Below are 23,336 nucleotides of genomic sequence, written 5' to 3' on the forward strand. Positions count from 1 at the left end.
AATAGCGCGTACTGGTGCCGTTTTCTTCCTGTGTGCTAATGAACAGCAGCGTGTGTGTGTGTGTGTGTGTGAGAGAGAGTGTGTGTAAGCGACTCAATCTCTTCCACAGACTCCAGGCTGAATGTCCCCGGTGACGTCAGCTGACTGTTTTGGCTGTACTAGGCGCTCCGGACACAGCGCGCGCTGCTGCTGCTGCTGCTGTAAAAATGCTGCTCTCCGTGCCGCCAAGGACAGGAATCAACCCGTATAACGGCTATCCCAGCAGAACCAGTAAAAAGGTAAAAGCCCTCTCCGCGTGCGGTGGCGTCAGCCGGTCGGGCCGGCGGAAAACGCCGCTTTCCGTCGCTTGTCTTGTGTTGTGCGTGTGTAACTGCATGAGCGCGAGCTGCAGTGTCCTTGAAAGTGGAACCGTGAAAACGCCGAAGTGTATCATCGCGCGATCGTGCCGGCTAATCCTCCGCCGCGGAGCGTGATACTGAAGTCGGCGTGCATTAAAAAAGTGGGCATCTTAATGTAGATGGCTGAGAAGTCGCGGGCTGTGGGGAAGTCGCGGTCCCGAAATGTTCACGCGTAACGTTGGATACACTTATTTATGGGGAGCTCGGCGCTCGTGGATTCGCTGCAGTAAATCAGCGTAGAGGAATATTGTTTGGGATTCGCGAGGAAAATCGCTTGATGGGGAAAGAAAATTAGTTTAACCAAGTTTTACGTTGAGTCATTCGCCCCACCCCTATAAATCCCACTACTATGACAGGAAACATTTAGGTTTCGGATTGACTTTGCAGAGACAGAAAGTCAATGAATCCGACATAGGATGCCTTTGATTTACGGGCTATTTATTTTCGGAGAGACGAAGGTTAAAACGGTAGAAAAACACGCTAAATGTTCTTTTATTACGTGTTAATGGCGCAGATAATTTGTAATAACGAACGCTTGTCCGACATACATTTTATTGGAGACGTGAATTATTCAGTAGGCCATAGATAAACCAATAGCCTATAATCATGTCATATATTTGTTAATGACAGATATGGCACTAGTGATTTTAATGATTAAGTTTCCAATAACTTACATTCAGAAACTATTTTTAGTTTATATATATATAAAGCATTTATCTCTCTGTTTTGAATGTTAGCTCAAAATGCTATGTATTTATCACTGAAGAATGAATCACTGTTGAGTTTTGGTATGCAAATGTATGCAAACATTAGCTACATAAAGTAAGTTACTTGACCTGTGAACATTGTTTTCCTGTTGGACCCACAGTGATACAGTGGTGTTATTGTCTACTACTATTCATTTGGCAATCTCTAGCTGAAATGACATTATTACGGTGCAATGATATGCACTTAAAGTTGTCAATCATACATTTTTTTAACATGATTGAATCAGGTGCGCTTTCTTGCAAGTCTTTATCATTTGCAATCTTCAATGCCCTTACAAGGTCATCATAACAAATAGACTGAAATAAAATGACAGTGCAAAGCGAAGAATGACTATTAAGGTGTTGACCATTTTATGATTGCCTGACTTATGAAATAGATAAAGGGAAGCCTTTCCCTGACATTGAGTATGATGGTCTATCCACTCATTAACAGTTTCATAAGCATACACCCTGTGATCCAGCTTGGCTTTATAAATGTTATTTCAGCTTCACGCCCATGCTCACGAAATAATCCAGAAACAAAGCATAGATGCAAGCAGACCGGGTTTGCTGATTTCATCTTACCTTTCAGTTTCTGAGGAAATAAGAGAAGACCGCAGCTATTGAGATTCACAGTTACATGTTTAACCACATTCATTGACCTCATTGTTCTTTTGCTATTAGAGCTAACCTTGGACTCGATTTGAACAAAACCAACACTTCACTTCTAAGTGTTGCGCTAGAAAACACTGAGTTGCCTGAAAGCAGAGCTTCCACCAGCACCGGCCGCTGAGCAGGCAGGTGTCCGAGCCCATGGTGCATCTTTTTTCAATAATTCGCACAGCGGGGCGAGTGCTGGGGGAGGAAGTGTAGGTAGTAGTGTGAAAGGAAGTAAGCTGCGTTGGGCAGGTGGGCATCATGTCCCTCGGTCATAAAGAGGACATGCATGTAATTACTGGAAGTTTGTATATTGCCATGGAATGGAGATTATTATTGCATGTATCACCCCAGGGATGGCGGTGAAGATGTTAAAAGATGTTTCTCGAAGCAGTTTTGGGCAGAAATGAATTCAGGGCATCTGTTTGTAATAAAAAAATAACCGGGTGATGTCAGGATGCACTTCACCTGCTGGAACGGACTGGATGAAAAAACATTCAGGGGGTTTGAGTAGGGCCGATTGGCCAAAAGCCTAGAGGCGGCCCTATCTGTTGAGTAAGGATGGCTCTAGTTGCTGCCAGTGGAAGCCCAAAAGAGGAATGACAAGTCGAGTTTGGCCTTCAATTTTCACTTGGAGTATGTTGGACGAGTCTAACGTTTTGTGAAGCTAAGGGAGCACATCGATTTTTAGTTGCTGTAGCTATGTAAAAATGCAGATGGAGAATGTCAGGTGTGGGTAAAACTACCAAACAGTATTTCTGCAGTGGCCAGGAGGAAGACGAACAAACTAGTTGTGAGGTTAAAGATCTTTTAGAAGGCTAACCAAGAGCACTCTCATTTGCATGCTTATATTGCAGGTCATTTTAACCCATTATGATTTTTAAATTGTTTGAAATTCTGCTAAATCTCCTATTTATCGTCAAATTGTGAATTTTGTCATTTTGGGTCATGAACATGATTGCGAACTGTTGACGCTCTACAGTTTTGTGGAGAGTTTTGGATACAGAATTTCTAATATGATTAATATATTATTATTATTATTATCCAGCTTGCTGGAAAGTGCCACTCTCCACCGTTTGAACTTAAGGAAAGCGCACGCTTCCTGTGTTTAAAATGACAATGTCTTTTTTTTTTTTAAATAGTTGTAATGCGTGAGAAGCATTAATGTTTGTTGCATTTACCATTTTTATTATATATAGTGTGGTTTTAATCAATAAACGAATCTGAACCCAACCATAATGATTTTTAACCCTAAACGTATAATAATAATGCCAACAATGCAACTTTACGTGCCGTAATACGAGATATGTATCAGATAATACTATTTTTTTGTTCTTGGTGTGAATAAGCTCTGCAGAAAATGTAATTTGAAACACTATTTCCCCAGCCTGTATGCCTACGAGTTATCAGGGGACATTAATTTTTCCAGAATTTCTGGATTGTGAGAGTGCGCAGCCACTGGTCTCTAATTTCCTCCTTAAGTGCCCCAAACTTAGATAGGCTTCCTAAGCCCTGCAGGTCTGTTAAGCACTGCTGCACTGACTCACCCAACTGCTGTCAGCTCTGGCAGAATAATATCCACTGGAGAATGACACTCTGTGGGGCGGCAAAATGTTGCAAATCACTTTACACAGTATGAATATCTGAAGCTCATTAGAGTCTTCCAAATATTCTGTGACCTTTCAGGTAATGTAACACCCTTTTTATGCAAATCACTCAGTTTTGAATGTAAAGTTGAAAGCTTCGAAATTTGCCTTGAACAGCATAACATAAAGAGGAACAACGAGAGCCGGCTGTGGATGCAAAAAAAAAAAAGCCTTTCTCATACATTAAAAACATCAAACTCAATATATGCCCGTTGCAAAATATACATGATATGAAAATATTCATATTAAAATATGTTATTAAATTAAAAATACATTGTTTGAATATTTATATTAATATATATTTACAGTTTCATCTTCAACACTGGAAAATTATATTCAAGAATAGTTTAGTGCACTAAAAAATATTTGACTTGTAACCTTTGTAAAGTTGTGAACTGTAACATCGTGCATTTTTCTTCAGATTATGCGATTCGCCAAAAATATTTGAATCACTCAGTAACGCATGCTGAAGATTCCTTGGGACAGAGTCTGTTTCTGTTGGTACCGCTACAGAAATGTGTGTTCACTCACACGCACTTAGTTCGAAATTCTCCTTCACGAGATGGGTCACTGCTGAAAGACACAGTTTTGAAAAGCAAGCAGCCTAGAAGAAGACTGGTTCCCCTCCTTCCTGCACTCTTGGCAGGGATGCAGATTGCTCCGAGATAAATGACTTGGAATTCCTGGAATTCCCGTCTCAAACATTGTGCGTGGATCCTGGGATACTGGCTGTGGCTACGCTTTTTTTTTTTTTCCCTTTAATTTCTGCTAAAAGTTATAGTTTGACATTTTTGATTTACAGATGGAGAAGCTGAGAAAATGCCTGACAAGAATATATCCCGATTTTTACACGTAACTTCAAAAGGGTGGAGAACAAAACTGAGAGATTTTTTTTTTTGCTGTTCTCAGCCCCTTTCCCTCATCTTTAATCCAGTAAACAATGTTTGAGTGAAAAAAATGCATATTTAATAAGAATCACCATATATGTGATTAACAAACCAAAGAATAAATTTCTTTAAGGAAATGGGAGCGAGGGACAAAAATGACAGTATTCCAAAGTATATTTTACCTAATAATGTTGACTCAATATTCTCATGCCAAGATTTTATATTTAGTTACACTTTTGTTGGGAAAACACTTCTTTGCATTATGATTTGACTAACTACACCTTTAAAATATATGATTTTTTAATATGACATATTTTTTATAAAATTATTACATTAGAATTTTTCATTTATTTGACTGCCATTACAAAATATAAATAATGTGTTTTTATTAAAGAAACAGTTATAGAATTGTAATATGCCTATGTATATATAATTACTAATAAAATAAAAAAATAAAATCATATTTGCATATATAGAAATCTTATTCATATATTCTCAAAATGTTCCTAAAAAAAATTAAAACATCAAAATCTACATTGTAATATAAAATGTAAAACTCTTTGACTAACTACACACTAATATATATTGGAATTGGAAATTAAATAATAATCAAAAATACACATTTTACTTGTTTTTTATTGTTAAAAAAAAAGGATTGCCATTGTCCATTTAGCTTTCCAACAGTAACCATATATAAAATACATGCAAATACATGCTGTAGCCATATATAAAATACAAGTAATTTTCACTTGCTATAGATGACTGCATTGTGCCGCAGTGTGTGTTTGTAAGTCATTAAACATCCATATTCCTGGCAAAACCAAAAGCGTGCACCACAATATTGTTACCTATGCAGGTTGGAGCGATAGACAGACCATTTATTTCCATCCACAGACACACCTGGTACCAGCTCTTTAGAGCCAGATCCCCTGCTAACCCTTCCGAGCTGCTTACTGCCTCCTGTGACCTCTATTTCTGCAAGCCTTCCCAAGAGTCTGCCCTAGTGGCACTGCAATGGAGTAATCAAGAGAGGTGCAAACCCCGCCATGCTCTCATTACCACACTGCGCATATCTATGGAAATGAAGAGGCGGCCTATAGCCGCTTCCACTGCAGTGCTGTCCTCAAGTGCAAATAAGGGAGGACTCTCGGGTTTCATTATAGTGCAACTGAGATGTTCAAGGGCAGGTTTGCTGGTATTGATTAGATGTTGACAAGGATTTGTTCTGCATTCAGATGCATCGAGCGCAATCTGAAGTAAACAGAGCTGTGAGGATGGTCGCGATGCGTGAATTACTGTCAGCATGCTTGTGGACTCTGAGGAATGTCTTCACCTAATATATCACATGCTTTGCATGAACAAGAATTAAAGCTGTAGGTTTAACAGATATACATGAATGGCAGTTGTTTGTGTAGAGTCCATATGGGTCATGAGAAGTCGTGAGGAGAATACAAGACAAGCAAACTTAGTTAAGGAGAACTAAAGTGCACAGCCACTTTTTCTTCCCAGAATGCAGGCATAAAGTGACGCATTTTACAATTGTACATTTTTGAAACTTTCTTGTCAATTACTTGTACTTTTCTTAATGAAAGTACATTTAATGTACACATTAAAAAAAATGTAATTCATACAATATTCGCTCTGATATTGCATTACATTTAATCAATAATTACAAAGAAATGGCAGAATGGCAAAGTAGAAAGACTAAAATAGTTGTTTCATATTTAACATTTATTTACTAATTTGAAACCACTTGGTTTGGGAACAGAGTTTTCTGCAAAATTGACAGAAACCTTACAAAACCTCCCTACTACTTCCATTTTATATATATATATATATATATATATATATATATATATATATATATATATATATATATATATATATATATATATATATAATAAGTACACACTAGTTTTATGCTCTTTGCTCTCTAAGACTGCACTTATTTGATCAAAAATACTGCAAAGATATTGTGAAACAAAAATCCTTCTATTTAAATATATTTAAAAATGTCTTTTGTTCCTGTGATGGCAAAGCTGAGATTTTAGCAGAGATTACTCAAGTCTTCAGTGTCACATGCTTCTTATTATCAATGTTAATAACTGTCATGCTGCATAATATTTTTTTATGCAAACGCTGATGCATTTTATGATGCAAATTACATGAAGATTTCAAATTCAACGCACATTTTAAAGTGACCGGATTTTTTAGATTACGAAATAATGTGAAAATTGGAAAATAACATGGCATGATTTCCATTCTACCTGGATTGATGCCATTCGGGGGTTTTGTTATTTGTAGCATGTAGTGTTTATGTGAGGAAGACCGGTGTTGTTACGTGTGCGGTTCTGCTCAACCTTGAACAGCGTTGCAGGGCAGATGGGCTTAGTGGGGGGCAGTGGTTCAGTCATCTGTTTTCCCATGCAGAGGCAGAGTTAGCCGAGTAGAGCAGTCCTAATGAGACAGTGCTTTCTGACTGCACCCAGCACATGAGAGGGATTAGCGCTCAACGCTAACAAGCTCAGATCTCAATTAGACAGGCTTCTATAACTAAGTTCAACCGGCTCAAGAGGAGAGCAAAAGACAAGAGCCCTATATTTGACATAACGTTTGTACGAGCACTTCTGGATGTGCCGCTCTCCCCTTTTTCCAACAATCTCAGCCAAACCAGTGAACTTGTGGCATGTATTAAACTGGCCCATTGTTCCCTGTCTGAGATTTGATTTCACAGGCTTAGCTAATGAAATACTTCATCCTTGCCTGCCCCTCTGACTGATGAGGAGTTAATTAGAAAACTAACAGAACCTCTCAGGAGAGGGAAAGCCCCAGGCTTTGGACACAACAACAATCAGAGGCTTTTTCTGTTTCAGAATCGGCTGCTTTTTGTAAACCAAATCACATTTTTTAAAGGTCCCGTTCAACCAAAAATGTCAAATGTGTCACTATTTAGTCACCCTCATGTCATTCAAAACCTATACCCTGCTAATTTGGTCATGTTTCAAGTCTTTTTAAGCCTTATAATACAGGTTTGGTAAAGTATGTCTGAAATGACAGCATTTATAAATCAGTAGATAAAAAGTTCACTGATTACCTACTACTTTGGACAAAGTGTGCATCGGATGGACACTTTAAAGGACAGGATAGCGGTTAATGGCATTGAGGTGACACAACTGATGCTAATAGGTCACATGGTAATAAAAATGTATGTCTAAGTTTCATTCAAACAGCACGTATTTATTCAATGGTTTCTAGGGCTGGGTGATTTGGCAAAAAAATGTAAATCTTGATTTTTTTCAAAGTGTCTAACCGATTCTTGATTTTTTTTAATGATTTCTAACTATTCAACTTGAAAATGTACTTACAACACGATTTAAGTATTTTTTTCTTTATTGATTCTGTGTGTGCCACACATGAAGTGTCAACATGATGTTAGACAAATCGTTAAGTATCTTTGCAGAAAAGATGCATGAAATTCAACAACATCTTGCACAAACTTGTCTTGCATATATATATATATATATATATATATATATATATATATATAAAGAAAATGCTTGGGAAAAAAATCAAGGTAATTTAAATTCAAAATGGATGAAGGTCTAACACTGCAGCTTTCATCCTGTCACCATTATGCAAACATGAAATATCAGCCATACAGTAACATTATTATTAATTCTATGTTACATCCGCATGTTGTTAAATTGTCTAGTTCTTACATTTAGAAATATGCAAAATGGCAATTCCTTGATTTCTAAAAAATAAAATTGCCCTAATGGTCGCAAAGTAATTATTTATTGAAAAGAAGTACCTGAAGAGTGTGTGGTTTGGGACACAGTCAGTTACTGTTTCAATGATCCAGTCAGATTGACTTCGAGTTCACTTGAAGGGAATTAAGAGCAAATAATTTTCCGCTTTTCCACAAGTCTTCAAAAAGGCTTGGAATATAGAATATAACTACATTCATGGATCTTTTTTCAGACTTTTTTGTTTTGTTGTTGCATTGAAATGCATTGCATGAAATAAAAAACGGGTTTGCATTTGGGTTTGAAATGATATCAGAGTGAGTAATAATTCCAGAATTTTAATTTGTGAGGGAACTATTTTTTTAAAAGATTACATTCTTGTTGCGACAGCATCATTTTAATATATTCAGTGTTTTGCTCTGCGCAAGACTGAGTCACTAATGGCCAAGACAATAAGTCCTTCCACATGAGTCAAAAGGAAAATGAAAGGAAAGCCCTTTGGAATTTTAATCTAACAGCACTGTATTGTGTCTTGTCTTATCTCCGTTTTCACAGCAGGCGTATGCGTCCTCCACCCAGCAGATGGCGCCACCCAGTCCCAACACCACCACCACCACCACCAGCAGCAGTAATGGAAGCAGCAGCGGTGGGGACCAGCTGAGCAAAACCAACCTGTACATCCGTGGTCTCCATCCAGGAACCACAGACCAAGACCTGGTCAAGCTCTGTCAACCGTGAGTGTCCTTGTTTCACATGGAGATGAATTTAGGATTAGAAATGGTGGAGACAAGTAAGGTCAGGTTCATAATCAGCAGTTGGAGAGGGTGTATAATAAGAGCTGAAAATGCAAAAAACAGAAGGAGTGTGTGGGAGAGAAAATCTTAGACTTTGAGCGTCCTGATTTGACCCTTTATGATGAGGTTAGAAATGCACTGCTGGCAGATAATTCACATTCATTTCAACATGACGTTTTTGGATGAAGCTGTACAGCTTCTTGATTTAGTTGGACGTTGTGTAAATCACACATTTCTATTCATCAAACGTTTTTGATATTTTAGAACATTTCGGTGCGACGCCTGAGGGGTGCTCGTTGGTTTTTATTCTCTGTGTTTTTGTTGGTACGGCGGGAATACATCTTTTGAAATAAATCTCATATCACTTTGTCACCATCAGATCCGTGCTTTCATGTTAGAAGATGTTTTGGTGGAATGTAATGACATAAACTCAACAGAGGTTTGGGTTTCAAATAATGGTCTTTTGCTGCGTTTCCAACAGCTAGGCACGACACTCTCTCCCTTCCTTTTAGGGTTGATAAAAAGGAAGAAAAATTCTGGCTTCGGCTTCTCCCACCTAGATCTCTCAACGCACGCGCAAAAATATATTATGTTTAAAAACACTTTTTAAAAAATCTATTTAACCCTTTAACAACAGTTTCCTTCATTTCTATTTGACTATTGTGTTTTAGAGGTTTGATCTGATTTCCTAAATCACTAAATCAATTTAAAATGGTTTGATTTTAGTTACAAAGTTACATTTTAAAGCTTTTTTGTTTATAAATTTGTAGCTGCACTGTAGTATTAACTGTTAAATATATAAAAATGATTTTCAGCAATTGAATAAAGCTGAAATGAAAAACTGAGATTTAGAAATGTTACATTTGCAATTAATTGAAATAAGTGAAAGGTGAAGTCCTAAAATGACTAAAACTATAACTGAAAAGGATGAAAACCAAGCTAATAAAAACAGACATACTTGCGAATTGTATTATGTGTTTTAATTTTTGTATTAAATAAAAATGCATAAAATAAAAATAAACAAGTCAATATCTTAATTTGATGTCATTTATTTTGGCCAATAAAAATGTGCTGTACTTTCTCAAGCTTTGAAATATATTCCATTTTAGGACAAACTGCTTATATATTTAAGATGGCGCATAAAGCAAGCGCACAGATTTGAGAAGTATAATACTGGAGATCGAGGCCCTCTCTGGAAGGAACGGCTGAGATGAGGCTGCCCAGCCCTACAGGAAACTCTGAGCCCAGGGGGAAAGGGAAAGACAAACAAGGGCAACAGCTGGGAGGGAGAGGAGACGAAAAGTTGTTGGTGATGGGGGTGGGGAGAAGCTGTGAGAGAGAAAGAGAGATTTGGGGGAGTGTGAGAAAGAGGGACTGAGAGAGCGAGAGATAAGAGCTAGTCAAATATATCAGGTGTTTCTAAGCAAAGAAGCTGTTGGCGGAGGAGATGTTTGGCTAAGTAATTCCTGTTACCTTTATAGAAAGCGAGAGAGAAAGTCACAAACCAAATGGTTTCAGAACTCTACAGCTCGTTTTACAAAGTGAATGCGGTGAATATCTCAAGCGAGACCGGTAAAAAAACCATTTCTGATATGTTTAAGCATTTACAAGAGCAACAGTGCACTTCAGATCAACAGTTCGATTGTGAGAATATTTCTTCAATAAGACATTGCATTTTAGGCAATATCGCTAGTCACTCTGTTATTAATATGTGAATGATTTGGACTGAATCAGTTGAATGAATGAATTGTTGAGCCATTTTGTTTGGTTGCTGAATGAATCACTTTTGTTGCTGAATGGATCAAAGTCACAGAAGCGAAGCTCTTTCTTGACACTAATTTCGAAGCTGACTGTCCTGCCAATGCTGTGACAGGGACAGTATGAGTACAAGTTATTTTCTTTGGTACATTAATATCTGCAGCCCGTCTCATAGTGCTCTCTTGACCATGATTCTTGGTTGGATCTCACACACGACTAACTGTCTGTTCACCCCTGGGCTGCACTGATAGTGACATCAGGGAAAAACAAAACTAAATGCAAATAATAAAATGCAATTAACCATGCAGTCAAGCATATTTAGGATGGAAAAATAAATAGGCTTACAGTATGTTGTGGCTTGTGTGCACGCAATAGGCACAGACTCAGTCAAAACAGTCATCAGAGAAGTGCTAAAACTATTTTAGCCAAAAAAAATGTTTTACAGCTGAATATTTTTGCCGCAATTTCGGAGCCTCACTGATGATCAAATATCCCATTCCATCTATGTTATGTTGATAATTTTACATATTGTTTAGCCTGGGTATATTATATATTATGAATCCAAAACTATTTCAGATGAAACAAAAAAAAAATCTTTAGCTATATTGGCTGAACATTTCCGGTTGCTGAAATTTCAGTGCGTCACATATCATATAGTTTATTCCATTTATGTCATTGTTCATAATTGTCTTACGTATTGTTGGGCCTAAGATAAATCATGGTATTACGTATAAAGTTAAGGGGCAAGTTGTACAATAAAAAATGTAGCATTGAGTTGGGTTTCCATATGTGCCTTTTTGTTTTTGTTTTTTATATTGAAGATGTCTTGTGAAATTCAAAGGGGACAAAAATGAAATTCATGTCCCAAAACACCTGTTTTTTTTTCCGTTCCAAAAAATGAAAACTCTGTCAGTCATTACTCACCTTCATGTTGTTCCTAACCTCTAAGACCCTCCCATAAACAGCAAGGATCCTCTCACGATCAAGGATCAGAAACAAAATAAACCATGTGCCATCAGGGATTCAAACATAATGTCTTAAAGCTCATGAATACTTTCTATGTGCAAAGAAAAAATATATATTCTTGCGTATTCTCGTAGCTTTATAACGTTACATTTAAACCTCTGATGTCAAATGGATTAATTTAAAGATGTCCTTGCTACGTTTCCGAGCCTTTATTGTGCTGTTTATGGAAGGATCGGAGAGCTCTCAGAATTCAGCAAAAATCTCTTGTGTTTCGAAGGTTTGTGTCTTACAGATTTGGAACGCCGTGAGGGTGAGTAATTAATGACAGAATTGTAATCTTTAGGTGAACTATCTCTGTAAAGTTCAAATGATTGAAATTAAGGTAATAGCCAGTTTTACTTTATCTATACTATAATGCCATTATCTAGGTTTATTTGAGTGGGGAAGATCAGCGTGAGGTTCTGTGTGCAGGCGGTAGGACCCAGATGAGGAGTGCGGTGGAGGGCATTATAGGTTGATTGTTGTGGATCTCAGCCAGAGCTGTGCAGGGCAGACAAGGAGAGCTCTCAGGTTACACTGCAAGCACATGCCTGGATCGAGAACACCTACCCCCCCCTCCTCGCCCCCGTCCCTCAAACACCCGCAAGCCTCCAGTAATCCACAGACGTCTATACCTGCATCATGCTGAGCGAATGCCTTTTCCCATGTAAGGCAGCATGAACATGGTATGGAATCCATTATTCAAAGAGCATTACCATTTGATCAGGGCTCTCCTCAACGCCAGGCGCCCTCATGAAGATTTAATGCAAATGATTTCTGGATATGGGGGCCCATTGAGTTTCACATTGTGAATGGGGCAGCGCTGGTGCCCTGCATTTATGGGGTTTTCTGCCCCGCTGCTCGCCTGTTTCTGTGGCTTAGATTACTTTGGCTCTTTCGAACTGTGTTTGACCTTATAAAATATCAGATAAACATCAGCGAGTCTTATGACTTTGGATTGATTTATTAATATTTAGCTGTTTAAGGTTTTTATCTCTTCAATTAATCCAAATGTTTCTTTGTCGTGCCTGTTTTGTATTCCACAGCTATGGAAAAATAGTGTCTACTAAGGCCATTCTTGACAAGACCACCAACAAGTGTAAAGGTAGGATGTGCTGTATAATCATCTTTAAAGGAATAGTTCAACAAAGATCAAACTGGCTTAACAAAGATTAACATGAGATGAGCTATCAAACTCCAAAAATGTGTACAGTTTGTTATATTGTAAAAAATATTCCATATAACTTCTGTCCTAATGGCCTTTTTCGCGCTCCGTGTTCGAAAACCGGAAGCTGTAACCTATATGGGTGGCAATGCCAGTAGCACGGTGTTGTTGTGATTTATTTATAAAGAATTCATCAAAATACGTTAATCACAGTTTTCCATTATTAATCAGGTTTGAAAGAATGAGAAAAAATGTTGTGATATTCCAAAGCATATTGAATGATTTAAATGGAAGCGCTAGGTGTATGAATTTACAATACTTCAGAGACAGACCAGCTTTTTGCTTAAAAAATGCAAGAATACCATACAAGCATATCACATTAAAGAGCAATGAAACCAGGCAAGCTGATTTATAAAACATTATCTTATAAAACATTACTCTTTAATTTAAAAAGTCTTTAGTTGTGGTTATTTACAGTATTGCTTTTGTGCACTTACATTACTTTCCAATATGCTATATATTCAGTATATTCATATATATATATTCGTATATTAATATTTTTTTTATCCCAGAGCAATTCTAAGTCTCAAACGTGACATATCCTCTGGGTTTTGGGTGCATTGAACAGCATTATATTGTAGATAAAATTAGAGATGAATCATAGGACTAAACACAGTGCAATAATAAAAACAATAACATTAAAAAAAAAAATTAAAACACAGTATATTCTGAGTAATGTGAGCAGTCACAGGCAGATTACAGATTTTATTACTCTTTAATGTGACGTTGTTTGTATGACATTCTTGAATTTTTCTAAGTAAGAAAAGAGCATCTCCTTTTTAAAATGATCTTCAAATTAATTTATTCAAACCCTTTTGGGGATTGTTATATTATTTTATGACGTAATTATTTTTTCCATTTGATATTTTCACTTATATATATATATATATATATATATATATATATATATATATATATATATATATATATATTCTTCTATATTAAATATTCTATACGTATTCATTAAACGCATTAATTTAAAATGTTCTTACATATTTAATTTAATGTTAATATTATGTAATGTTAATGTGTATATATATATATATATATATATATATATATATATATATTCTTCTATATTAAATATTCTATAATATATTCATTAAACGCATTAATTTAAAATGTTCTTACATATTTAATGTAATGTTAATATTATGTAATGTTAATGTTATATGGATATTAAATATTAATATTTGATAAAAAAAAAATTAATCCAAATAAACTGACTTTCCTATCAAAATTCACATCACTGCGATGGCCATTTTTGTATATAGAAGAGCATCTCGGGCATTCTTCTAAACATCTTTTGGATTCCTCGGAAGAAAGAACGTGATGCTTATTTTGAAAGACATTTTGAGCGAACTGTTCCTTTTAACCCGTGAGCTCTCTTTAAATATACTTCATCTATTTTATCTCTAGCAAATGTGTGCTGATGTAACAGGAATGAGATTGGTATTGCATAACCCTACATCTGTCAAGTGGACCAATGCTATTACATTTGTGTGTGTGTGTGTGAGAGAGAGAGAGTGTATAGTTAACTTGGTCTGATAGCTCTTTTCTCATGTGGGACAGAGAGATTACCAGTGTGAGCTAAGGTGCAGAGGAGTGATAGGGAACGCTATTGGCTTAACAACTAAACTCTAAGCAGTGATCACTGATCCTCTCTGTATTTGTGTGTGTGTGTGTGTGTGTGTGTGTGTGTGTTCAGGCTATGGCTTTGTGGATTTCGACAGCCCGGCCTCTGCACAGAAAGCAGTGACGGCGCTAAAGGCCAGTGGAGTTCAAGCTCAGATGGCAAAGGTAAGAGTCAGAGGAACTAAACACCCTGTCCCTTAACGGCTCTTACTTGTAAACCTGTAAACCGTGTATGGCACTTTGAAACGGCTTCAAACGAATTCCTAACACAAGCGTCACTATCATTACTATGGCTCGTACTTAAGTTTGGGATTTTAAGAAACCCCTAAGTCAAAGTATTCAACTTTGGCGTTAATTTCATCCAGTCCGGTTTCTGCACCGGACACAAATGTTGAAGATTGATGAAGAAATGAATGCTATTGCTTAACATTCCTTACTGATTTTCGGCTGATAGACAATAAAATTGACCACAATCTCTATGGATTTAGACTAAAGAAAGGAACTGATCTGGGGATACGTCTAGGGACTGGAATATAAAACAAACTTGGGCTAGAAAACACCCAGAACTTTTGCAACCACAGTTTAATTGAAATTGATTCCTATAATACAAAACTGAATGTTAATTTTCAAAACTTCAGTCTTCAGTGTCACGTGATCCTTAAGAAATCGCTATAATGTGCTAAACTGCTACTCAAGAAACATTTCTTATTGTTATTCATTTTGAAAACAGTTGCTTAATATTTCTTGTGGAAAATAATAGATTTATCAGTATTTTCTATTAATATAAAGTTCAAAAGAACAACATTAGGGTTTTTCTGGACTAACAAAATATTGAACAACTGATTGAAGGAGAAACTAATTGATGTTGAAAGTAAATGCCATCAATCACTTTAGTGTAGGACAGCATGATTATTCTTCCACACTTGGCCTGTCTGTGGGTGTTGAGCTGTGAAAATGGAGCTGGTGTCCCCATTAGGCTCATGCAGGTCTGCCATTGAGAGCGGTTCAAAGTAAGTGCCTGAGGAGTATTTGTCCCGTTTCGGCTCCTGCGTGGTGCTCCAGCTCTACAAAGAGGTTGTGTTCTCTCTCTCACCCGTGGCTGAGTCACTGTCTGAGCAGCTTGGCTGGTAGTGCTTTACACCCTCCGTAGAGGACCTCTGCTCCTACCCCGGCCAACCACTCACACAGCCCTGCTCAGATCCTCTCAGTGATTTCACATCCTGTTCATGGATCTCGCTATTTAAGTTTATTCTGAACATTTGGGTTAATCTCTCAAAAAAAGTCCAGGTCATATTTTACAGCTAAATAAAATAAATAAACTATTTTTCTTTGTGTGTGTGTGTGTAATCTGTAACACTATTTCAATGATAATGAATTATTCATGAACAAATACTTATTTTGAGTTCACTTTATATTTATATTTATTTACACATGCACACAGTACATGAATATGATACATGTAGTAATTCTCCTTAGCTTGTCATTACTGCAATACAGTATTTATAATATATATTTTTTGTTAGTCCTGTCAAACAATTAATTACATTCAAATAAAGGTTTTTGGTAACACTTTACAATAAGGTTCATTAGTTAATGCTGCTTAACAACATATTTTATATATATTTATAGATTATATATTTTATATATTACATATAATATATATTTATATATATATATATATATATATATATATATATATATATATATATATATATATATATATGCAAATTGTATATTATGTAAAAAAAAACTCTTATTTTGAATGCGACTAATTAATTATAAATTCAGCACTACTTTTTATGTAATATTAAAATAAGGAATGAATAATGAGAAATGAGTGATGGGCGTGTTTAATTGTGCTAGAAAATAATATCACAATACAAAAGTGCAACAAAAAACGGCATCACGTTTCTTTTCCATTTTTTCGCTTTTAATTTTGTAAATGTGACCTGACCATATTCCTGAAAGATTTTGTGAGATTCACCTATTTAATCCGTAGATTAGCATGAAAGGGCAACCTCTTCACACAAGAACATCATGAGGCACCCGTATTAATTACAGTCGTTTTAGAGTTTTTTTAGCGTCCTGACCTATTTAAGGGTCTGTCGAGGCAATTGGCGTGGATTTTCCTCCTCCCATTCACTCTGTGGAAAAATGCAGCGTCTCACGGCGCGATTAGATCAGTACAAAAATCACCTTCATCGCAGGTCACTGCAATTAGACATTCATTATTCATGGTGGTGAGATGAACTGGTAATGCATTTACAGCTCACATTTTAATCTCATCTGCACACCAAAGCAATGAATATGCAAATTGGCAGCGGGTGAATTGGAGGTTGGCTGTCTTGCGGCGTCTTTACTGTCTTTCTGATTTGTTTAGACAAGTTAACACACAACTCTTGCTTCAGTGATAATGAACTAAATTAATTTGAGCCGTATAATATGATTAAGGGGTTTTGAGATCCTAAGATAAAACCTCCTGCTCGCGCCTCATGCAGGAAGCGGGTAATCTGTAGAAGACATGCAAGCACAGGTTTGTGTATCTGTTAATTTGAGGTTAGAAAGGTGTCGCTTTGTACTGTGTGCATTTTTGCTGTCGTGCCTGCAGCTTCGAATGAAGCTAATTAGGTGTTTATATGGTAATGAGCAGACTCGGTACTGGCCTTGAAAACGGTCATTTTGACACGTTACTAAAAAACATGTTGGTGTCAAACTACAGCGCAAGTATGCAAGGTAAGAGACAAGTATGGCAAAAAACATTTGCTTCTATATTTATACTGGTGGCCAAAAGTTGGGACTCATTTAAGAGTTCTTAATGTTTTGAGAGAAGTCTCTTATGCTCACAAAGGCTGCATTTGTTTGGTCAAGAATTATGTAAAAACAGTAATATTATTAACTTTTATTCTATTTTAAGGTCATTTATTTTTGTGTTGGCAAAGCTATATTTTCATGATCATTAAGAAATAATTCTAATACGCTAATACGGTACTCAAGATTTCTTATATTGTATGGAAACAAAAAAAAAACATATACTACAACTGAAAAGTCTGGGGCAATTAAAATAAAAAATGACACTTTAATTCAGCAAGGACGCATGAAGTCATTCATATTCATTAAAGAATCTGGGAAAAAAATGGATCACAGTTTTCACAAAAATATTAATCAGCAGTTTATTTTTATCAGCTCAACTCTGAAGACAGGAGTAAAGACTGCTGCAAGATATTTAGCTTTACCGTTATATTAAAAATATACTGAAATGGAAAATAGTTATTTCACAGTATTACTGTTTTGCTATATTTTTGGACAAATAATTGCAGCCTTAGTGAGCATAAAAGACTTCTTTCAAAAAACATTAAAGAAATCTTACTTATTAAAAACTCCTGGCTGTCAGTGTGTATTTTTCTATTTCTATTTCTATTTCTTTTCTTTTCTTCTTTTTTTTTTTTTTTAGAAAAAAAACAAAAAAGCTTTCCAACAAGCTTCATATTTTATAGTTGAAGAAGGTGTACCATTCTGATCCCGCCAATCTCTCACAAGGCTGCCGGCTCAACTTCTGAACTCCTTCACACTCATTTCTGTTTTCCTTTTGATTTCCAATCCATTTTAAAGCTGGGACATATCATTACTGAAATATCAAGGATATTCCCTTAACTACCTCTATGTAGAATTTGTGGCACGTGTCATTATCTTTACTACCACAAAACCAAGAAGGGTCAAGGAAAGGATGTGACACAGCTCTCTGTAAAGCGCTCAGTGTTTGATGGTGCTCTGATTTGGGCCTGCCAAGGCTGATGAGGCCCTAACCTCAACCACCCATAATCCTAACCTCATTGAGCCTGTAAGGCTGATCAGTTCATCAGCAAACGAAGCAGGGCACCTTGCAGATATCCACCTACAGGAATTATGTCAGTAACACACAACCAGAAGTTTCTCCAACTAGAAGCAGTCAAAGTGAATAAGAACTAATGCGTTCAACTTCTAAAATTACAAACAACAAACACCATAAGAGACTGGTCACACAAAGGGCATTCAACGCCATGCTTTCTATTGTTTTTTGTGTCACTGCATTGTATGAATGCAGCACAGAAGTATCTATCTTACACACTAGACTGCTTTCCATTTCAGTTTTCTGCATGTTTTCCTTGTGAATGTCCTCTAAAACCATCACAGTCTTATTAGTGCATCTATCATAAGCCATATGATGGCTTTGTGTAGAAAAACTGGTCGAAATTTAAGTCTCCATTGACCGAAACCATGTCAGAATTGCTATTTTTGGACAAAGTAAAATTTTTAAAGTTGAAAATAAACCAAAATATTTTTTCATATCAGTCACATCGTTGTATTTTAGCATTATTAGTAGTATTCAAATATTCATGCATATGCTGAGTCAGTTTTTTAATCTGTTTGGTGAACTATTAAATGCATTTTCATGAGACCAGGCTCTCCAACCTGATCTCCTGGAAGTGCGTATAAATAGTACACCAAATAAAAAAGAAAACTTGTGGTATTGATACAAAAAAAAAAAACTTTGGCATGTATGTGCTACGCAATGGGTAGTATTAGGTTTATGGGGTAGATGTGTATCATACGCAAGGCTACCAATATTGTATCACACGTATGCGAAAACTGTGTATTATATGCATGCCAACAAAAACTGCGCATTACATGTACGCCAACGAATTTTGTACCATATGCATGTTAAAACTGCATTATACACACACATTTATATAGGCTATGTGTGTGTGTACATATTTCCAATTACTGAAAATCATTTATAGTTTCAGTAGTACAATATTTCATAGAGTTGATTTCCTATTGAATGTTCACCACATTTATGTGTGTCTTCTTGATGCAGCAACAAGAACAGGATCCAACCAATCTGTACATCTCTAATCTGCCTCTGTCTATGGATGAGCAGGAGTTAGAGAGCATGCTCAAGCCCTTCAGCCAGGTCATCTCCACACGCATCTTACGCGACGCGAACGGCACCAGCCGCGGAGTCGGTTTCGCCAGGTAACCCCGACCAGCTCTGATACGTAGAACCTGACATTAACATCGTTAAAATTCCATTAATAATGCATTTGCAATTACTCTATGTCAGGATGGAATCGACTGAAAAATGTGAGGCCATCATTCAACATTTTAACGGCAAGTACATCAAGACTCCTCCTGGAGTAGCAGGTACTGCATTTGGTTCATATTGAGTTTTGTATTGACCGGATGGTTATGACAAATAAATAATGAGCGATATGTTTTCATTAAGTGCCTACAGAACCCCTGCTGTGTAAATTCGCTGACGGGGGACAGAAGAAACGCCAGAATCAGGGGAAATATCACCAGAATGGGCGGCAGTGGCCAAGAGAGGGCGAAACTGTGAGAGAGCTGCTTTTTATTTACTTTTTCATGTTGATTTCGGTCGAAAACCTCAATTCAACTGTCACTCTCTCGTGTACAGGGCGGGATGACGCTAACATACGACCCTACTCCTGCTTTACAAAATGGGTGGGTTCAGAAATGAATGCTAAAGCAATGTTGTACTTTTAATTGTGACGCTGCATGCTAACAGCCGTGCTTAAAAATGTGTTTGCCGCCCCCTGCAGGTTTTACTCTCCTTCCTACAGCATTGCTCCTAACAGAATTATCGCTCAGACTTCAATCTCTCCCTACATGCACTCACCGGTCTCCACCTACCAGGTACAGACGAGCCCTTTGTTTGGCAAAAGCTATACTACTGCTCAAATGTTTCAAGTCTTTTGGAGATGTACAGTCATTATACATGAGGAATTGAAATTCTTGTTGATGGAAAAATCTAAATAGATGTGAATCATGTTCATCAATCATGCGCACAAATCGAAGCTTGAAATGTATCTCGTTTTAATGTCAGGTACACAATCCCTCCTGGATACATCACCAGTCTTACCTCATGCAGCCCACAGTAAGTTGCGGTTAAAGCGTTGCTCTTTTTCCTAAAGCACTTTTGCCTGTCTAACTTTCTTTGTCTTCTGTGCGCAGGGTACCGTTCTCACACCCACAGTGGACCACACCATGACCATCCAGCCCACTGCCATAATAGGGCCTCTCACACAGCAGCTCAGCCATCTAACCCTGGGCAGCACAGGCACGGTACGTCCCCCACAGATCCCACAGAGTATTCATTACCAATGCCTTACGACTCATTTTACGACTGGCAGTGAATTAGTTATTTTTTCTATTTAGTTTTTGGTTTTCATTGTCACAGTTTACTATAAAAATATTACTATTAATTTTATTAAATGTTCAGTTTATTGTATAATGCAGTGGTTGTACTGAAATATGTTTCTTATTTTTTTATATTGTAAATAATAATCATAATAAAAATCTGATTTAAAAAATCTGACCAAAACAGTGATAATGGGGACTATGAAAATTTCAGTGGAAAGAGATCCCACCCCCACTAAAGTCATTAAATTAAATGAGTTTTTCTTAAATTGTTCAGACTAAAAAGTTGATTCACACTCAAAAAAAGCCTTTAAATTAATTTCTCTGCAGCGCCAGCAAAATCATCGAAATCATTATAGAATTATTGACAAATATTGTGCAAAATATATCACAGAAAAACTAAATATTTCAATTGATTTTCCAATGAAGAGTTTATTTGCAAAAACAGGTAACTCTAAATAAAATTAGTTTTTATTATGTTATCATGGTTTTATTGTGTTAACTCACAGTATTTTATTAATCTATTGTTGTATGAGCAAGAAATGAATCTGCCTACTTTCTCTAACGTGTACTATCTATGGATATCACACATTTGTCAGCATGTGTCTGTCTGTCCTCAGTATATGCCTGCAAACACAGCTATGCAAGGGACCTACATACCACAATACGCCCAAGTGCCTCCTTCAAGCATTACAGCCGAGGTACGAAAACCTTGCATGCTGAATTATTCCAAGCGTTGCAAAGCCTGATTCACTCTGATGTATTGTCAGTAATGTTGACCTCATGCCACTGCAGGAAAATAGCGTCCAACAGCAGCAGGTTGCCATAGAGACACCCACAGACCACACAACATACTCCTACCAGCATGGCAAGTGAAGAGGAGGTGGGCCACTTCCTGTTGCTCTAGAAATATTGTGGTCTGTAATGGAAAGAGAGAGTAAAAACAATGTTTATCCATTAGAACATTTTTAATCCCAGAAATGCTAGATGGATGAGTAACTGCTATAAGCTTCTTTTCCTAATCTAATATACATCTTTCTCTTATTTTAGTACATTCATAGGAGTGATGGAGGATACTGAACCACCTCTCTTGAAATAAAAACAAACGGACATTGTGAAAAGGAACTGAGAAGCGTGTCTCTTTCCAATGAAAGAAAGCAGACGCTTTAGCAACTTTTTTTTTCTTGGAGAAGACCAACCGATAATGAAGCTAAACCTATTTTAGTAAGTGAAAGACTTGGATGGAGAAAGCTATGACTACAAAGATGTCATAAAAGTTCACAAAAAGCAAAGTAAGCTTTTTTTTTTTTAACACGAAGACTCACATACATGCGCGCACACACAAACACACACACTCCAACACACTTTGAGAAATATTTTTCTGCAACTTTATTTTCTAAAACGTTCTGCAAAGCCAGAACGAAACGACTACGATGTTACAGCACCATGTGTCATTTTAATTTGATTTAATCTTTTTGTAAAATTCTTCAAAGATTTCGTTCACTGCTTTTGAACTGTCTGCTGCAAAAGGAGGAATTTTGTATATAAAAAAAACTGTTTTTGCAAAGATCTTGCTGCATATTTCTTGAATATCGATTTAAGGAAATCTCGAGGAACCTGCTGAAACCAGCAGCTAAGTCGTTTTTATAGATCTACAGAAAAATGTGCTGTATCGAAGAGCGTTGTAAAAGCACTCATTGTTTCGAGCAAGTTTGTGCCAGCGAGACGAGACTGAATTCTGAAACCAAGACCTCATATCCCCTCACAAAAAAAAAAAAAAAAAAAAATTGTCCTCTTTCCCTTCCAAAATGCTGCTTTATCTTGTAAGTTAGGTTATGCTCTGTTTAAATGTTGAGATTTATTTTTGTATTTGAAGATAATTTTTTTAAAGGAAATTTCAAAGAGAAGCTATTTGGATGATAAACTTTTTTATGGCTTTGTTTTCATGTCAATAGTTCTGTCTTGCCTCTTCATGCACATGGGTTATGTCTTTTCTTTTACGCATTGTAAGGACTGCTCCTCCAACGTTGTAATGTAGACCTGTAAATTAATTTTTCTTGCCTTGGTGAACTTTAATAGTGAGGAGTGTGTTCTTTGGGCTGTGTCCCCTGAGATATAAAAATGGCAATATAATGAAAACCAAGAGAGTTCTTCCCTTATTAGTGGAACACTCCCTCAGTTTCCTTCCAAGGAGATTCTGAGACTGGGAGAGTGATTATTTGTGCTGTGCTCGGTGCATAAATATAAAATCCAACATGCTGAAATAGCCTACATTTTAATTTGATGAACAGCACGATAGTTCAGTGAGGTATGAAATCCAATATAATACTATAAAAATACTTGGATTTAAAAAAAAAAAAAAAAAAAAAAAGGTTTAGCTCCGCATGCAGCTTTGCACGTGCACATATTGGGTTACAGCTTTTAAGAAAGGACCCTTAAGGGTCATTGTAAAATAAATCGTATTTTACCTGAGTTGTGCTCGAGGTCGCAGGCAGCTTCGCGCGCAAGCCGTTTCGTCCGAATCACGTGGTTCATTTTAACGAATCAAAAACCTACAGCGCGGGCCAGGTCCTTTTAGATTAAATTTAAAGAAAAACATCGGTTTGCCAATTTAAAAATAAATAAATTCATACGTACCCAA

The 23,336-nt window shown here is 36.7% G+C and overlaps 1 protein-coding gene across 2 annotated transcripts; it reads left to right on the forward strand.

Annotated features, from left to right (window-relative positions):
• Positions 1–87: 87 nt before the first annotated feature.
• On the forward strand, positions 88–22,765 carry rbms2b (RNA binding motif, single stranded interacting protein 2b). 2 transcript variants are annotated; one of them, XM_043225541.1, is made up of 14 exons: positions 88–278; positions 8,636–8,814; positions 12,684–12,742; positions 14,571–14,662; positions 19,353–19,510; positions 19,599–19,678; positions 19,761–19,870; positions 19,953–19,999; positions 20,098–20,191; positions 20,382–20,432; positions 20,510–20,620; positions 21,316–21,396; positions 21,491–21,578; positions 21,757–22,765. In XM_043225541.1, the coding sequence occupies exons 1-13, from the start codon at positions 207–209 to the stop codon at positions 21,569–21,571; spliced, it is 1,215 nt and encodes a 404-aa protein (XP_043081476.1). In that variant the 5' UTR covers positions 88–206; the 3' UTR covers positions 21,572–21,578; positions 21,757–22,765. The 2 variants fall into 2 exon arrangements, with proteins under 2 accessions (XP_043081476.1, XP_043081475.1); XM_043225540.1 differs by having other exon boundaries at positions 89–278; positions 21,746–22,765.
• Positions 22,766–23,336: the final 571 nt, after the last annotated feature.

This window comes from Puntigrus tetrazona, chromosome 23 (assembly GCF_018831695.1).
Source record: "Puntigrus tetrazona isolate hp1 chromosome 23, ASM1883169v1, whole genome shotgun sequence".
Classification (NCBI taxonomy): Eukaryota; Metazoa; Chordata; class Actinopteri; order Cypriniformes; family Cyprinidae; genus Puntigrus; species Puntigrus tetrazona.

Excerpts from the sequence above, each read along its gene's own strand:
- rbms2b (XM_043225541.1), top strand. The coding sequence starts at position 207 with ATGCTGCTCTCCGTGCCGCCAAGGACAGGAATCAACCCGTATAACGGC. Across the intron at positions 19,679-19,760 it reads GACTCCTCCTGGAGTAGCAG|TGCCTACAGAACCCCTGCTG; the intron begins GTACTGCATTTG and ends GTTTTCATTAAG. Across the intron at positions 20,000-20,097 it reads ACTCCTGCTTTACAAAATGG|GTTTTACTCTCCTTCCTACA; the intron begins GTGGGTTCAGAA and ends CGCCCCCTGCAG.